The sequence below is a fragment of the Corvus moneduloides genome, chromosome 17 (genome assembly GCF_009650955.1).
Source record: "Corvus moneduloides isolate bCorMon1 chromosome 17, bCorMon1.pri, whole genome shotgun sequence".
NCBI classification, from domain to species: Eukaryota; Metazoa; Chordata; class Aves; order Passeriformes; family Corvidae; genus Corvus; species Corvus moneduloides.
Genome location: NC_045492.1, coordinates 10,234,807 through 10,252,100, shown reverse-complemented (window position 1 = coordinate 10,252,100; position 17,294 = coordinate 10,234,807). Strand labels below are relative to the sequence as shown.

At 52.7% G+C, this 17,294-nt stretch overlaps 1 protein-coding gene across 3 annotated transcripts in view; it reads right to left on the bottom strand.

Annotated features, from left to right (window-relative positions):
* The window catches only part of LAMA5 (laminin subunit alpha 5), an 85,200-nt gene that overhangs the window by 21,208 nt on the left and 46,698 nt on the right, over positions 1-17,294 (bottom strand). The window contains exons 8-31 of one of the 3 annotated variants that reach the window (XM_032127491.1): positions 16,767-16,885; positions 15,897-15,987; positions 15,615-15,749; positions 15,126-15,188; positions 13,849-13,989; positions 13,347-13,484; positions 12,990-13,124; positions 12,391-12,525; positions 10,807-10,944; positions 10,590-10,642; positions 10,309-10,408; positions 9,758-9,810; positions 9,250-9,355; positions 8,346-8,445; positions 8,026-8,182; positions 6,260-6,398; positions 3,361-3,503; positions 3,161-3,267; positions 2,904-3,057; positions 2,475-2,635; positions 1,830-1,938; positions 1,262-1,359; positions 534-735; positions 18-144 (exon numbers count right to left, since the gene is read on the bottom strand). In XM_032127491.1, the coding sequence (XP_031983382.1) occupies positions 18-144; positions 534-735; positions 1,262-1,359; positions 1,830-1,938; positions 2,475-2,635; positions 2,904-3,057; positions 3,161-3,267; positions 3,361-3,503; positions 6,260-6,398; positions 8,026-8,182; positions 8,346-8,445; positions 9,250-9,355; positions 9,758-9,810; positions 10,309-10,408; positions 10,590-10,642; positions 10,807-10,944; positions 12,391-12,525; positions 12,990-13,124; positions 13,347-13,484; positions 13,849-13,989; positions 15,126-15,188; positions 15,615-15,749; positions 15,897-15,987; positions 16,767-16,885 (2,904 nt within the window). Of the gene's footprint in view, positions 1-17; positions 145-533; positions 736-1,261; positions 1,360-1,829; positions 1,939-2,474; positions 2,636-2,903; positions 3,058-3,160; positions 3,268-3,360; positions 3,504-5,853; positions 5,984-6,259; positions 6,399-8,025; positions 8,183-8,345; positions 8,446-9,249; positions 9,356-9,757; positions 9,811-10,308; positions 10,409-10,589; positions 10,643-10,806; positions 10,945-12,390; positions 12,526-12,989; positions 13,125-13,346; positions 13,485-13,848; positions 13,990-15,125; positions 15,189-15,614; positions 15,750-15,896; positions 15,988-16,766; positions 16,886-17,294 lie in introns of all 3 variants that reach the window. The other 2 variants (XM_032127493.1, XM_032127494.1) reach the window with 2 other exon arrangements.

Here is a 17,294-nt window from a genome sequence, read left to right as displayed (position 1 = left end):
ACCCCTGCCCTTCTCACCTTGCCAGATGCGCCCACCATTGATGAGCACTTCAACAGGGAAGGTGGGGTGGTTGGGCTGGTAGAAGTGCAGGATGAAGGCATAGCGTCCCAGGGTCTGGATCCGGCTGTTAAACACCACTGCAGCCTGCCCCAAAACGGGAGAACACAGACAAAAATCCGTGTCTGATGCCTGCACTCACAGCTGGGATGTTTTTTAATTATTGCACAAAGTTGTGCTCTTATTGCACAAGTGTCAGGTCTGGAGAATTCAGTGAATCAAATGCCCCATGCCTCCACACTCCCCCCTCTAATGCTGCCACCTGAAAAGCTTTTCCTGGGATCCCAGAGAACCAAACAGGGTTGGATGGAGCCAAGACATGCGAGTCCACAGGAATTACAGGTTCAGGGACAAGTTGAAAGTCCAGGTTAAATTCTGAAAATGCTAATTGATAAAGCTACTCAACAGATAGGGGAAATTTCTCCCTGCCCCAGTGGTCCAGTGTCACAGCACCAGCAAACCAGCCCAACCACTACCTGTGGGGACTGCAGGAGGATGAGCTCTGCAGTGGGGTCCATCGCTGTGGGAGGACGAGGAGCAGGCTCCACTGGGACCCCAGAAGGAGCCACATGGACAGCCTGAGCCAGGGGCACCTCTGGGGCGATGGGCAGAGCCTGGGCCCCCTCCAAAATGATTGACTGAGAAAGCTTCAGGAACCTTGAGGGGACGCAGGAGCTGCTGAAAAACAGGGAGTAAACAGGATGTGAGAATCTCCAGAAAGAAAAGAGAGAGGCTCTGGGGTCCTGGCAGGGAAGCACACCCTCTAACTCCTGGTGGATTACAACGTGTGCCTGCTGAGGCAAAGCTCACCACCAGCATCCCTGGGGCTCTGGGACGTGGGCTCAGCAGGAAGAACAGGAGCCTGGCACAGGCTAACTCCTCTGCAAATATTTATTCAAAGCAGTGTCTAAAATTTGGATACAGCAAGTGTCTTGCTGCATGTGAGCAAGCACAGGAATGCCTATTTGGGATGACACTTGAGTGTCTGCCCCAGCAGGCAGAGTGGGGCTCAGGTACAGGACCAGCAGCCTGACTCCCAGTCTGTGCTCAGAGCACACAGGCAAGCAGCTTCACCTCAGCTAGAGATTTCTCTCTACTGCATTAAGAACTTAAAAAGTCTCCGAGCCTGAGGGAAGCGGGGGAAGCAAATGTTTTTGGAAACAGCTCAATTCATGCTAAAGCTAAGGGGATCCGAGACTCTCACCTGTTGGATGAGAAGGTGCCATGGACACTGATGCAGTGCACCTTCGGCTCGATGAGCTCCACGGTGAACTGAGCAGCGGGGACCAGGTACACTTTGTGCTGCCACAGGAGAGAGACACCTGGTTAGGTGACAACCTCTGCCACTGGGGCCACAGCAGTGCCTGTGCCCACCAGGCACTTCAGCTAATGCATGGCAGTCACACCTCTGCTTACTGCCCCTTCTTCCTTGGCACAAGCCTTATGCATTTAGCAGCTCCACATACTGATGGGATTCTTCTGTCCTTAGCTAAACAGGGAATCTCTCCAAGATAAAAAAGGAACTGTCCCCCTGCTGTAGAGCTCCCTCTGCAAGAGCAGCTGCCTCTCCCCATCTCCTCCCCACTCCCAGCCCCATGATCTACTTCCAAACACCCCACTGACCACATTTTCCACCTGGACTGGTCATGACACAGACTAAGATCCAGTACCCAGTCCAAACAGGAGTAGAAAACCCTTCTACAGGCTGGCTACCAGTCCAGCCTTTCCTCCCTGTGACCTGTTGAGAGAGCTGCTCTCAGAGGGAGCCTTACCAGGAAGAAATCAGCCAGATCAGAGGTGAACCGAACAGTGGCCTCTGAGGTGAGTTCAAAAGTTGCCATTCGACTCTGGGAATCTACAGCAATCCCTCGACAAAGGAAACTGTAAGAAACACACATTTTGAAGCCAGCCTTGAGCAGGGTCATGACCCATTTCTTGTCCTGTCAGCTGTATGTCCTGAGGGGATTTACACAAAGTCCCTGGAAATCTTTTGATGTTTTTTCTGGCTGCTTCTAAGAGTGAAGTTTCCCAAGGACACCCCAAACATTTGTTTCCTATCGCAAAGGTTGCAGTCTGAAATCAGACAGGGTTTGACCTGTCTCCAATAAACCTGCCTGTAGGTCATTCCCTAAGTCAAGGTCCCTACCAACATATGCAGCTGTAAACAGATGCAGGAGATTATCTCCTGGCAGAGGCATTAGAGGACTGTGTTGGCACAGGTACACACTACCCTGGGATGCGATGGGCAGCCACCAAAATCCGTGTGCAGCTAGAATGAGTTTGGACACACAGAGCTTAGATGGACAACACTGAAGCTTGCTTTGTTTATGTGATAAACCAGAAAAAGTTCAGCTGAAGGGAGAGTTGTCCTTGCCATGGCAGAGAACTGAACCTTTTCTCCCTTGAGCTGCCCATACCTGTAGACACAGGGGTAGAAGGTGAACGTGCCCTGCTGAGTGGCTGAGTGCGGCGAGCTCACTGCGATGCCCATAGTCTGCAGAGCGTTGGTGTTGGCATATTCCACCAGCAGCACGTACTTCCCAGGCTGGGCCACGGGCAGGGACAGCTGCACTTCCACCTGGAGGACACAGGGATGACTGAGGGAGTGTGTGCAGGATACCCATGCTACAAACCAGCCTCCTCTGCAGCTCAGGGGACAACGCAACAAATCTCATCAAATCCTTGCAAGCCTTTACACGTGAGACTCTGGGTTTGGGTGCCTTGAACAGGGTACACAAGCACACAGCTGCATGGGTGTAAAGCCTTTCTGGTCACCTGCCCAGGTGTAGGTAAAGCCCCAGACATTGCAGTGTCTGGGAGAGGGACAAAACAGAAGTGCCACTCACATCACTGCCACTGCAGGTGGCCATGCGGGGATGGGAGGGGGTGAGCTGCTCCATGGGACACAGCCTGGGGAGCCGGTTGTCCAGCCTGCACACTGCATCCACCCCTGGCACGGCAGGGAAGCCCTCCACAGACAGGTACTTGTACAAGAGGCAGCTGGAAACACACAGAAAGAAATGGCAAAGTACAAATGGTAATCTTTAACCCCAGGCCTGAGCTGAGCAAGCCCCACACAGCACAAAGACGTGCAAATCCTTACTTCTGGGTGGCTTGCTCAGGGGCTGGCTGGTAGGTACAAGGCTCCGTGACCTTCAGCTGCAGGATCGGTGCCTCATAGTATGAGCTGGGCAGCAAAACCAGATAGTCCTAGGAGGAGAGATGGGAGAGGTGGGATGCTTGGGACACTTGTCCCCAGGGAGCTGCTGAAGCCCCCACGGCGGGTGGAGCACAGGGCCTTACCAGCAGCACGCCCTCAGCTTCAACAACCAGAGACCAGGTGCTGGGGTTGAGAACAAAGGGCTCCCCAAAGCTGTTCTGGGGCACGGTGACAAAGGCTGGCTCCGTGCTGGGAGCAAAGACAATCTGCTTGGTCTGCTCTGTACCTGGAATGGGAGAGATGAGAGGCTGTGAAGGGACTGGAGTGGAAAACCTGGGGCTGGACATGGGAGGCTATGCTCAGGGAAGCAGCTCTGTGGTGCAGTGGGGAGTGACAGGCTCCCACTCTCTTTGGTGCACCACAATCCCACACTGTCCTGGAACAGAGGCATCCACTCTCAATCTGCTCAACAGCCTGATGGGAGAAATAAATATAAATCACTGCAATCCTTAATGCAAATCCAGAGCTCTCACAGTGTGCTCTGCATCCCCAGACTGCAAAGCACAGAGTGTTGCAAGCCAAGGAGCGTTTTGCCAGCTAGAAAAAGAAAGAACTCATCTGTGAAGAGTTAATTGTGAGACAGACAAAAAGAATTGCCCAGATACATTTTTCCTCAGGGAAATTCTAACCTCAGCTCCACAGGCAAGATACCTGTCTTCTGGCAAACTTTCAGGCCCCCAAGGTGTGCTCCTGCCTTTCTTCCTGCCAACCACAGACTCTGCACTCGAGATTTAGACATTATTTTTAACTGACAGGACAAAATGGGTGCAAGGCCTGATCCTGCTGCTGTTGAACAGCTCCTTGGCTCAGCTGGAAGTCCCACAACCTCTTCATTAACGGATGCAACCACAATACAGCACCTAGAAGCAGACTTCTGTGCCTGCCCCAGCAGTCTCAGGAGCTTTTGAAGAGTGCAGTTGAGAGGGATTCACCGGGAATGGCTGCACGGCGAGCAGATGAGATGAAGGAGGAGGTGGAGAATGTGGCACACTGACTGGCCTGGTGTGGTACATGGACATCAAGGCACAACACAGATGGCCAGAAGCTAAAGCAAGGGCTTGTGCTACTGCTGGGATGGATAATAACCCCTTCCCATGTGTGCCATGCCTGGCATCAGCTGAGGATGGGACCTCGCTTTTCCAGATGGGAAGCAGAGGTGAGGATGGAAGGAGTGAAGAGATTTCCCTGAACTGGCACCGGGGTAGATTTCTTGACAGGCTGAAGTTTCGCATCCCTCTGAGGTGATCCACAACTCCAACTGAGATGGCTCCTGGAGGCAGAGTGGAAGAAACCAGGCTGAAAATCCCATACTTGGAAAAGGCTTTCCCTTTTGCAAGACATATCTTCCAACTTCTTTCCAAGCTGCTTGTCCTTTGCCATGTGAAGCCCTTTCCATCCAGAGAGGAGGGGGCTCAGCACTTCTGAAGCCTCCCAGGGATGCTGCCCTCCTGGGTCCCATTGTTGGTGCACGAGTCTGGCTGCTTGCCTTCAGCACTAGAAAAATCAAGCTGCTTCTGCATGAGAAGTGAAGCACTTTTTAAAGCAAATGAGCTCTGCTGCTGGATTGGACAGATTAAATATTTCCTGACTTTTGGTGGGATCCTAAAGCATGACCACGGCTTCTGCTCTGCTTGTTCTTCTGCTGTGTAATATGACTGGACATAAAAATGAGCAATTTTTCCACACAAAAAAAAAAAAGGCAGAAAAATAGTATTTTGGCATTTCAAACCTTGCATATCACATCGAAGGCAGAACCTATGTCAACTCAAGCCAGAGGAGAGAACTTCACACTCTGATAAATTAGGTAGTTGGTGCTGACAGCCTTGTGCTGTGCATGTGTGGCCTGGAGAAGAGCTTCAGAAGGATCATGTGGCTGTGGCATCTCAAGGGCTAAAATCAACCAGCCAACCACCCACCACGGCCTCAGGTGTGTTCCCATGCAGTCTTGCTCAGATTGTTTCCCGGAATATTTGCTGTCCACGTTTCTAGGCTTGTTCAGACATCTTTTGGTGGCTCTTGTCCAGCAGCTCGTGGCTTGATGAGACGACAGTGCACCAGAGTGCAAAGCCTGTGTAACGTGTAATTCCATGTCACTTCCAATCCCCACATCACATGTGAAGGCAGCAGCCTGGTTTGGGAGAAGCACACGGAAAAGGCAGGACTGCCACGTCAGGGCATCTGCTAAATGAAACCACGTGCAGCTGCCAAAGTTTGGGTCCACTTCCCGGCTCTAGGCCCATTCTGGTTTGCTGGAAAGTCAGCACAGTTTTGCCTGTGGCACTGGGGTGATCTTGTCCCATGCTGGAAATGTTGTATGGATTTGTACAACAGCCTTATCTCCCACCAGCCTGGCTGGTATCAGTCCTCAGTGAGCAGCCCTGGGACTGGGCCCACCTTGCTGCTGCTCTGGTAAATAAAGGGGGCTGCAAACTCAAATCAGCCTTTCAACTGGGAGGGCAGGACTAATGGATAAAGCCATATGGAAACGTCTTCTGGAAAGGATGATGCAGAAGGTTGCCTGGGATGGGGAGGAGGTGGCGATGGCACAGGGAAGCAGAGCAGTCTGGGATCCTTACCTCTCCTTCGTGGCTGATAAGCTGTAATTTTGCCATACACAGTGGCCCCTCCTGAATTAATATACCTCAGGATGACATGGAACAGATAGAGCTCTGCCTCCTTCACGTCTACAGTGACTCTGATTTTATTCTGCAAAAAGCAAAAGAGCACACGGGGCACACGTCACTGGGGGGGGCAGCTCCTGAGTGCCCGCCCGCTCTGGGGAGGGCCTGACCCGCCTGCCCTACCTGCCTGCCTGCCTGCCTCTCTTCCCCCTCCCTCGCCAGCCCATGGCACGGCTCTGGCTGGCCACCTGAGACGGACACACTTGGGACAGACACACCTTGGGGCAGGAGAAGGGGCAGAGGAGCAGTGTCGCAGCGTGGGATGCTCTGAGTTAGTCTAGGAAGTGAAAAGTGCACTTACAGTTGCCACAAACATTAAACTTTCCTTCCTCAACGACCGAGACCCTCCCTTCCACACTGGCGGGCCCCCGGCTGACGTAGCGGAAGACGAGGCGGAAGAGGTCGGGGGAGGTCACATTGAGAGTCACCACTACCTTGGGCTGGTGGGAGAGAGAAAGGGGAGAGAAGCAGAGCACACCTTCAATTACCTCCACCACCCACACTGCCAGCCCAAGCGCAGCTGCTCGGCTCACTGCTCCCAAAGCATCATGCCACAGTGCGAGGAGGAGACAAGCACATGGACCCTACTGCTCACGGCACCTCGTGGCACTGTGCCCTTGCTGGGGCCAGCCACTGAGGGAGCAACCTGCCAGTGGAAGGGGGTGGGAAGGCTGTGATCACATCTGGAAGATGCTGTGGCACAGCAGGGTGGCTCAGCTCTCCTGGGGCACACACCATGAAAGGGGGAAGGTTATAGGAAGTTATTGCTTTTGTTATCAGCATGTTGCTTTGGGGTTTAGCATGCCATAACCAGCCACCAGGTACCAAACTCCTGCCCTTGTGTTTATGGAGCTCTGCCCAACTGCCTACAGAAGAGGCTGGGAATTGAGCTGGTGCCTCATCCTCGGCAATGTGCAGTGCTAAGAACCAGAGGGGCTAATGGACCATACAGCTGATGGCACATCTGCCCTCCACCTGCCTGGACACTGCTTGGCAAGACCCTGGCTAAGGAGATGCTTAATCAAAGAGATCTAGGCTTAAATAACCTCCTGCCTACAGGGAAAAGCTGGGCTCTGCCCAGGGAGACTTCTAATGAGGGCTGTGTTCTTCAAAGCTCCAGTTACAAACCATCTTCCCACTGGAGAGCAAACTGGAAGGGTTTTGATGATAACAAACTACAGGTGAGACCTGCCAGCAGAAAGCCATGTGCTAGCCCTTCTATCAAGGTCTACTTCTAGCTCAAACACCAACACTGGATGCAACACTGGAGCTATGAGCTCCATCCTCAAGTTTTAAGGCTGGGATTTTCTCAAGGAAGCCTACAGGAGTTCATTGCTTAGCTCCTACCAAAAATTCATTGGGAAACAGCCCCTCTGTTATTTCACCTAAGCACAAAAATGTGAAGAGAACTGAAAGTACATGCCCCAGAGCAAGGAGCATCTCACATGGGTTACAACTGTCAGAGAATCACTGCCCTGCACTCCATCCCCAAACACGCACACACTTCCACAGGGGCCATGCAGAAGAACCACCAAGGAGAGAAAGGGAGTCAACAGATGAAACAGCTTCACTCCTTGGACTTACACAACTCCAGGTTAGCATAAACCATTGTTACAGCAAACCAGCTAACAGCAAGGGCAAAGGCTGAAGGGTAACAAGAGGTCCAAGCTGAACATGGCAGTTGAGGAGGAGATAACTTATTTTTGGAAAAGGGAGGAAAGGTTATACAGAGTTATAGGAAAGAGCAAAGTCAGTTGAAAGATGAACAAGGAAACTGAGACAGTGTTTATAGACATCCCTGTAAGTAATCACTATGCTACCGCCTTTGTCTAAATGGATTAGGATGTCACGGGATTTCCAATTTAGGATCTTTCTCTTCCTCAGTCTATGCCACCCCCAGCACTACAGGAAGTATCTGCACAAACAGGCTATATATACACTGTGCTGTTTATGTTTGCCATCCTGTGACTTTGGGGGTTTCAGGAGCACTTGGGGTGGAAGATGTGTGCCAAAGCACATCAGTCCTCCCCAGAGGGAGCTGGGCTGGGCTGCAGCCCCCAGGCGTACCTGGATGGAGGACATCTGTGCGTATCCTCGCCAGCTGAAGCCCTCGAACTCCAGGGGGTTGTAGCCGAAGCGCACGGCCCGGCCGGCCGGCGTGGTGCCTTCCTCCAGCTCGAATTTCAAGTGGTGAAGGTCAGGGAAATAATGGTCCTGTGCTGGTCTGGGGAAAAGAGAGAGCACCGTTACCTGCTGGGCTACCCGGAGGGAGCGGCAAGAGGACACCTCCGCCAGGCTGATGTGACAGCAGCCCAGACAACGAGGCCGCCATCCCCGTGGTGGCTGAGGACAGCGTGGGAGGCAGAGCACACCAAGGTGCAGCTTACTGGGTGCAGGTGGGACCCCGTGTGCTGTGCCGGCAGCGACAGGCTCCGCTCCGCTCCTCGCAGGACGGCCCCAGGGCCCCGCCGACATCGCACTGGCAGCCTGCGGGAGGAAGCGCCTGTTTACATTCCCGCCGTGCTAACGAGCTCCTGGTCACTAATCAAAGGCGCATCCCAGCGGGCGGGGAGCCTGGGGCCACTATTTTTATTCCATTGTATCCGTTTTCATATTTGGCCCCGGACCCACTTGGATTGACTCTTCTTCCACCTCAGCACTGAGCTATTTCCAGGCGGCTGAGGGAACAAGGTCTGCAAACCCTCACGGCCCTGCCACCAGCCACAGCCCTGCTCCCTCTTCCCAGCCCTGCCAGCACTGCGTGGGATGGCTCAGAGCAGCCGGATCTCCTCCTTTACCTCTTCCCATGGACACGGTGGAGAGTGGCCAACCCCATGTATCCATGCCTGCCCTCTCCCAGCAGGAGGAAGGGGCACAGCTGCAAGGATGTGACCAGTGGTTCAAACACACCAGCTTCTGGTACCCAAAGGTGTACCTTACCTGGCTGCTTGCTCCCCAGCCTGACAGACCTATATCCTATAGTGGGAAAACATGATCTCTGGTCTCCACATCCACAGTAATTCCCAGCCCATGCTCTGGGCCATGGTACAGAACCACAGAATCATCAAGGTTGGAAGAGACTTTTAAGATCATCAAATTCCAGCCATCAACCCGGCACTACCACTGAACCCCCTAAAGCACTAAACCACATCCCCCCAAAAATGATGACCCAAAACAGGAAGTGGGACATCTCTTGCCCCTTCTCTCCAAGGTCACCAAGCAGTCAGTCTGTGCCGTGGGGTCAGTTCCTGTGGCCCCCCTCACTCACTGGACACACCGCAAAGAGCTCACCTTGGCAGCCGAAGTAATTTGCGTTCTCCATGTTGAAGAAGCCGTCCCTGCAGGCCGAGCAGAACTGCCCACACACGTTGGCTTTGCAGAAGCACTGCCCATCGCCCTGGGAGAGAAGCAGGCATAGAAACTCATTCCCTCTTGTTGCTTGTCAAGGCTAAGCTGTTCCTCAGTTATTTGGGTTCTGGTCTGAAACACTTCAGAAACATTTTGAGTTTCACGCTCCACACGGCTTCCTGCACATGGGTGGGCCAGATAAGGGCCAGATAACTTAAATTACCCAACAATGCAGGCAAACAAAAATCCAGGCATCCTGGGACAGACCCAGAAATATTTAGGTGCCTAATTTATGGCAGGTCTTAATCCCACATTCTCATGCAAGCCCAGACTGTGGTGCAAGCGCTGAGAGCTGTGTCAGGGCCTCTCCACCAGCTGCTGTGAGAAACAGAGCTGAACACTCCCAACACAGCATGCTCAGAGGAGCCTGGAAGCAGAGGAGCAAACCCACCTGCCGGCACTCCGAGATTCCGCTGATGGTGCCCTTGGTGTCACACTTGCAGCCTGGGGAGAGGGAGATGAACAAGAAAGCCAGAAGGTCCATCAGCCCCTGAGAAGATGCCTGATGGGGTCAGCACCCACCACACCAGAGGATACTGGTTGGGTAAGAGGAGCCAGAACTGGTCAAGTAGAAGGTAGCCCTGCACAAGGGCTCGCATTCCATTCTGGACAGCTACTGTTGAGGACACAGCTACCAAAGACATTTGCCTTTTCTGCATATTTGGCCATGAAAAGTTAAGTGTCTGCAGGGAAGGCTGAGAATGGCAGAACTTATTGCACGAGCCCTATGTTTCATCCCAAGCAAAAAGCACCGGGATCCAGCCTTTCCCCTCTCCACGTGGGGGTTACCCAGAGCACTCCAGCTTTGACCCATCACTTCTGGGTGAAGATGGAAGGAAGGCCATCGCTTCCAATCCTGCAGTGATGGTGCCCACTGGCTTGGGTTTGGCTCTCACACCATGGAGGGGACTTTTGTGGGCTGTGCAAATGCCATTTCCTTACTCAGGCAGCCATAGGGGTTCTCTGGAGTCAGGTTCCAGTATCCAGGCTTGCATCTGTCACAAGCTGGGCCTTCAACGTATGCCCGACATGCACAGGAGCCCTGGGGAAAGGCATGGGGAGAAAAGAGCAGGTGAGAATTTGCAGCACAGTGGTTGAACATGGGGCCTGCTGCTCTGGATGCTTTTGGGCTGAGCTTAAGGAAGGACCTGATCCAACATGAGATAAAGGGGATCATATAAAAATGACCTGCAAGGGTTGTGGTGGGTTCATTTGATACTCACCGGGGCCAGCGAGGGATCTGCAGTCTCCAACCCTGCTGGGTTACAGGAGCCCACTAGAAAAGAGGGGGAAAAGAACGGATTTATAGAGCCAGCTCTCCCCTTGGCTGTCCCTAACTGGGGTTATTTCTCCCCTTGCAAAGCTTTTGGGGGATGATAAATGCATTTACCAGCACCCAAGACACTGGAGTGTGCCAAGAGATCAGGGAGAAGGGGCTACCTTCGCAGTGGGGGAACCCGTAGGCGCCGGGTACGCAGCTGTCACAGCGCAGTCCCGTCACCTTGGGCCGGCAGCTGCACTGCCCCGTGTCCTGGTCACAGGTGCCATGCAGGGACCCCTCCCGGGAGCACTGGCAAGCTGCAAGAGAGGGGGGAGAACTGCTGCAGCTGCATTCAGGGCTTCCCAGCAGCAGCCTCTTTTGTCTGCCTGACCTTCACCAAAAGCAGCCAGAAATGTGGGTTATAAATAGAATTCTCATTCGTTGCTTTTGGTTAAAACTACCCCAATCTTTTAGGAAAAATAGTAGAAGCCTCAGTGTTTATCACACCCATTCACATACATTTACGTGTATTTAAGAGGCAGGGAAGAGTTTTGGTTGAGGAGAAGGGGTAGGTGTGATCTCATCCACCCAGGTCAGTTGCCAGTGATGTATCAGACCCTACAAAATCCCAAACACCCAGGAGCAGCATTCGGCCATCAGGGTCTGCCCTGATGTGCATGTTGGATGTGGGCAGTGGGGTGAGGGCAGAGCAATGGTTACACAGCTTCCTGCAAAACCTGCTGCCCATGAGTGCACAGAGATCCCACTGCCCTATCACAGGAAAGGTCAGCAAGCTGCCAGGGAGCTGCCCATGCCTTTCTTGCCCAGCCAGCACACCTCAAATCCCTGCTGAAGGAGACATTCTAGGCTGACACCCCCACGCTGGCTAACAGCAAAAGATTGCTCATAAGACAACAGATTAAAAAAAATATAAAAATCAGGTGGATCTTTTCTTTCTTTACTGTGCGTCCTCTACAGCTCTGCAATGTGGACACGGCTTTATGAGACAAAAAAAAAGTGACTACTGAAGTCCTGTGAGACCATTTCATCTCTGCTTCCAGACTCTTCAAAGGCATATTGCCGGCATCAGCAGTTGGGAGGAGTGTTCTGCCAGCTGGCATGGCTCAGAAGTCCACATTTAGTCCAGTGCAGGAGGGTGATGACGCTCTTTTGTTGCCTCAGGGAAATTGTATCATGGATTACTTTTTAATGAGCAGTAAATTCTTGCTGGGAGACATAAGAGTACATCTGGCTTCCAGTCGGGACTGCTGACAGGGAGGGAGATGGGGACACTCTGCCTGGAGCTGGGGAGGGCTGGTCAGAGCATTTGGGGCTGCAGGCACCTACCACAGCCATTGCTCAGTCCTGGCACCAGCAGCAATAGTCCAGGAGTGATGCAGTGCCCAGGGAAATGGACAGGATCAGAGACTCATTAAGGTTGGAAAAGACCTCTAATACCATCATCCACCTGCTCCCTTAGCACTTCCAAGTCTACCACTAAACCATGTCCCCAAGTGCCACATCTACACGGCTTTTTAATCCTCCCAATGATAGTGATTCCACCACTGCCCTAGGCAGCCTGATCAAATGCTTGACAACTGTTTTGGTGAAGAAATTTTTCCTAATACCCAACCTAAACCTCCCGTGGTGCAACTTGGGGCCGTCTCCTCTTGTCCTGCCACTTGTTACTTGGGAGAAGAGACCAACCCTGGTCTGGCTACACCCTCCTTTCAGGTAGTAGAGAGCAGTAAGGTGCTACTCACGTGTGCAGCTGGGGTATCCGTAGAAGCCTAGGGCACACTGGCTGCAGGTGTGTCCCGCAAAATTCCCGTGGCACCGGCACTGCCCCGCTGGGCTGCAGTTGTTGTCCACTGCACCCCGGGAATTGCAGGAGCAAGCTGTAAGAGCAGGACTCTGATGATCCCTGTGATCTGTGGCCAAGCACTGCTGGTCTGAACCATCGTTCAGCCCCCCAGGAATTAGCCATTTCCATCAGAACTAAATTAATTTCTTAATCCCTTGGCAAATCATGCAGTATTTTCATAGCCACACCAGGAAAATGCCATGGAGGGATTTTTACAGCCCATTCAATGTTTCCCAGCAGTTTCGTAGGTTAATGCACTAAAATGACACACAAAAGAGGCATAAGCTGAGACACCAGGTCACGGCAGGGTTGTGATGAGGAAGTGCGACTGATAAAAACTGCTTTGTCTTCCAGGCTTTGCTATGATCCATGACCTCCAAAACAATCCTGCCAAATTCACAGTGCAAACCACACGGGGTTGATTTTGAGAAACACCCAAGTCTTGCAAGAACAGGTATGTTTTTTAGAGCAGCAGGAGCTGAAGGTTCAGGTGCTTACCGTAGCAGTGGGGGTAGGAGTGGTGCCCAGGGCTGCACTGCTCACACCGCGGCCCCGCAAACTCGGCTCTGCAGAAACAATTCCCGGCGGAGTCGCAGCCTCCCGGCAGCGTCCCGACTGAGCTGCAGCCACACACTGCAACACACAGAAACCACCCGCCCTGAGCTGCGAGCCTGGGCCAGAGCTCGTGGCAAAATGTCTTTGTCCTGGGCTTCTCAGATTAGGTGCTGCTCTAAGTGTTCAAACCATCAACATATTTTCCAAACACCCACAAAATCACTATCCAGTCCTTCAGCCCCCTGCCAGAGGACTCTGGCTGTGTGTCCCCACCCAGGCCTGTGAAGGACAGATACTCACACTGGCAGAGAGGGTAGTTGAAGTAGCCTGGAGCACACTGGTCACACGAGTGCCCTTCAAATCCCGTCCGGCACAGACACTGCCCTGTCTCGCTGTCACAGGTGCCATCGTACTGACCAGGGCCAGAGCACTGGCAGGCTGCAAAGCAACAAGGGCATCAGTAAATAAACAAGTTTTTGTCTTTAGCCTTCCCAGGAAAGGAACCAGAGTGCCTGTTCCTCTGGGGTAGAAGAGCAGTTGCAGGAGAAAGCATAGGGAACAGAGCTGACAGCAAGCATGCCTGGCCCATAGTTCATGTCCATAGGGAATTCCTCAAGAGCCCCCCAGAGCCTGGGAGGATGCTGGAGGGTCAGGGCTGAGTGGAAAACAACAGCAGAAGTGCAGAAGTCATGGGAATTTGTCACTTGGAAGTGGAGCTGTGGAATTCCTCCTCCCCAGCATGGGTGGAGAACAAGGAGAAGCCCAGCAGGGCGAGCCTGGGGACGCTGCCCTGGGTACTCACGCTGGCAGCTGGGTCCGTAGTGGCCTGGGGCACACTGGTCACAGTGTGTTCCCTGGAAGTTGGGTTTGCACACGCACATCCCCACCCGGGGGTCCTTCCGACAGGCGTTGCCTTCGGTCCCACCCGCGTAGCAATCGCAGTCTAGATGGGAACACACAACAGGCGACACCACGCACCGCCGTCAGTCGAGCTCTGAGGCCCCACAAGGGCAGGAGTTGCCATGAGAGGCAACTCAAATGCTCAAGCATTTGCCTCCATAACCTTCCTATCAGATGCAAATGTTTCAACCAAACCACACCTGGCTTGTGGGGTGGCTGGGAGGCCTCAGCACCACGCAGGTGTGAAGGTGCAGGATGGGCAGCAGGGCAATGCACAGGGCAGGCAAATGCTGCTCCCACAAGCCCAGACAGAGCTGATTCAGTGTAGTGTGGAAATAATCAGAGCCTTTGGCTAACCAGGGTGAACTCTGGGCTTTCTCTCTGGTCACTCCATGCTCAGCTGCACCCGAGACCTTCCCACTGCCAGGGTATGGTGTTCCAGGCAGCCCTGCTGTCACCAACAGCAGTGGTGTGGGGTGCTGGGCTGGGATAGGGAAGGACAAACATCATCCAAAAACCAGAGGGAGGAGGAGGTGGAGAAATGAGAAGGGAAGTGAGAAATTCCAGCTCAGGAAAGAAAAAAACCTGTCTGGAAGATAGAGACTTCAAAATATCAGAAGGAAGGAAAAGGTTATCTGGAGTGTGCTGGGAAGCATGAGACAGAGGAGGATTCGGTGGGAAAAGAGACAGAAAAAAGCACAAGGGAGTAGATGAACTGAGAGGAGTGAGCATGAGAGAGGAGGGAAGTGAAGTGGAGAGCAGGGATGAGAGCATGGATGAGCTTTCTGAACAACAGAGGAAGTGACACAGAGTGAGTGGCTGCCTGTGCACGACCATTCAGAGGCACCCACAGCAGAACTCCCAGCTCAGCCACAGCCCCTCCACGACCTTTCGGAGGGCTCCTCACAGGGAGGGCAGAAGGGACATTCCCACATGGCCTGGACCCCAGAAAAAAATCACACTGTCACTCTAGGCTAGAGATTCCACGTCTATAAAAAGGGGATCATAAAACTTCCTTTCCCCCACCCTCAGCTGCTGGTTGTGCTCTCTTACAACCACTCAGGGCTGCCTCATACAACGTATGTGCCCAATAATCTGAAGAACTGATCTTGCATTGGATGGGAGGTGTAACAGAAACAACAGCATTGCCAAAGCATCAAGGAAAACTGCACTGCTTACTTATTATCTGTCCTGCAGGCAGCACTTGTTCTCCGGTATCATTGTGAGAGAAAGCTGGAACGGCTGTGCAGAGAAAGAGACATTGCACGGGTCATCACAGACACACAGAGAAATCCTGATGGAATATCAAGGGCTTGACAGTCCCAAAGATGAACAGACTGAATGAAAACGTGGAACGTGGAATAAAGCACAGATATCCCACTAAACAATGATCCATTACAGCCGTTTTTAGCCTGTCTTTCACAGAAAGTGAGAGAAAACTCCAGCCAAATGGGAAGCTTCTGTTGGCTCTGTGTTCAGACCAGTTCAGCTCTGGTCCAGCTTCCACCCAAGCCAAATGTGGATTGGTACCCACCTGAAAGAACTCCTCCTGGGACAGGAGTGCCACATGGCACGGGGAAAAGACAACCCAAGAGCCACAGCTGGAGCTGCTTGCCCTTCCCACACCCGCTGGATCTGTGGGCTCCCAGATCTGAACCCCCCACTTACGGTAGCAGTGGGGGAAGTTGAGGTAGCCCTCGGCACAGGCGTCACAGTGCTCCCCGGTGTAGTTGGGTTTGCAGTAGCAGCGCCCCGTGAGGTCCTCGCAGGTGCCATCAGTGAAGTCAGACTCACAGTTACAGCCTGCAGAGAGGGACAAGCCAGCAGCAGTGTCACTGACAGAGGCCTCAGACTCCCTACAGCAGGAAAACCTCTCAGAAACCCTCCAGAGCGCCCTCCCCAGTATCACCAAGTCCAGGAGGATGTCACTGCAAAGGAGTTCGCACTCACGGTAGCAAATGTACGGAGAGTCGATGGGGTGGTCGGGGGATCGATAGTACCCTGGGATGCACCTCTCACAATTAATGCCTGTGGTGTGATGCTGAAAGACAGTGGGTTAGAGAGGCATCAGTTCCTCTGCCTGCAGGATTCACATTCATCTGTCAGATTAACCAATAGCTCCAGGTTACAGAGGAAGCAGCTCATGAGTGTCAGCGCACCAAAGACCTAAATCTGCTCAAAATTCCACATGCACTGACTTGGAAACAAAGCATTTCCCACAAACCATATCCTCCCATAAACAGTGTGAGTTACAGGTTCCTATCTGACCTCGAGCCCATTTCACTTCCTTCAGATGGTAAAATGTCCTGACCACTTTGTTATTGGAGGATAGCAGCAATCTGTTTCCTCCCAGCAAGGTAGCACAGCAAAATGTTTCATGCCAGTGCATGATTTAACCACGTCACAGTCACCATCACCTCGGTAAGGGCAGAGCTACTTTCCCACTTTCACAGAGACTGAAGACTGGCATTTCAGTGGGCAGAGAGATATCCAGGGAGATGCCAGAGCACTGTGAACTGGGTAGGGATCTCCCACTGTGCTGGGCAGCAACCTCTCCCTCCCAATTCCAGTGCCGCAGCAAATTAAAGCTTTAGGAGGTAGTGGTACCACCAGGGGACAGCTAGAAACCCAAGTGCTGTTCTCATTACTGGTGCACACTCCTTTAATACATGGCAAAGACACTAAATTTCCAGGGAGAAACCTAATTTAGATAACAGAGGGGCTTGGTGGAGGTCCCAGCGAGGCTGAACTCCATGCTGATAGCGGAAACAAACACAAACATTTGCATCAGCCTTTTCCAGAGGAGCTCTTTGGGCCTACCTGGCAGTCAATACAAACACCTCCCCCTTCAAACTTGTCCTCACGACTCCTGCTGGCTTTGTGCCGATCCACCTCCGGGTCGTAGTAGCAGTCGTAGGCATGGCCATTGCAATTGCAGGCTGGAATACAAAGAGGTGATGGGAGCTAAACCACCCGTCCTCAGAGGTCCTTCAGTCAGCAGCTGGATCTCAAGATGTCAACTCTGCCTCCCGGGCTTGATGTTGGATGGGTTGCTTTTCCATAAGGAAAGATGCCTGAATGCATCTGGGGGATTACATGATCTCCCAAGCCCTCTCTGAAGCACAGAGGCAGCAACTCCCTCACAAAGTCTGGTCTGCAACCAGGAGAGCGCAGCAGGCACAAAATCACAAGAGAAGTATGTGCAGGCGTGTACGGACGAGAAAGAAAAATTACCACACTGTGGGGCCTTGAGTAGTCTGGTTCAGAGAGCAACATTCTTGCCTCTTTTATCCCACCCTGGATAGAGGTGAGCTGTAAAATCCAGCACCTGGTGAGGGGGCTTTACAA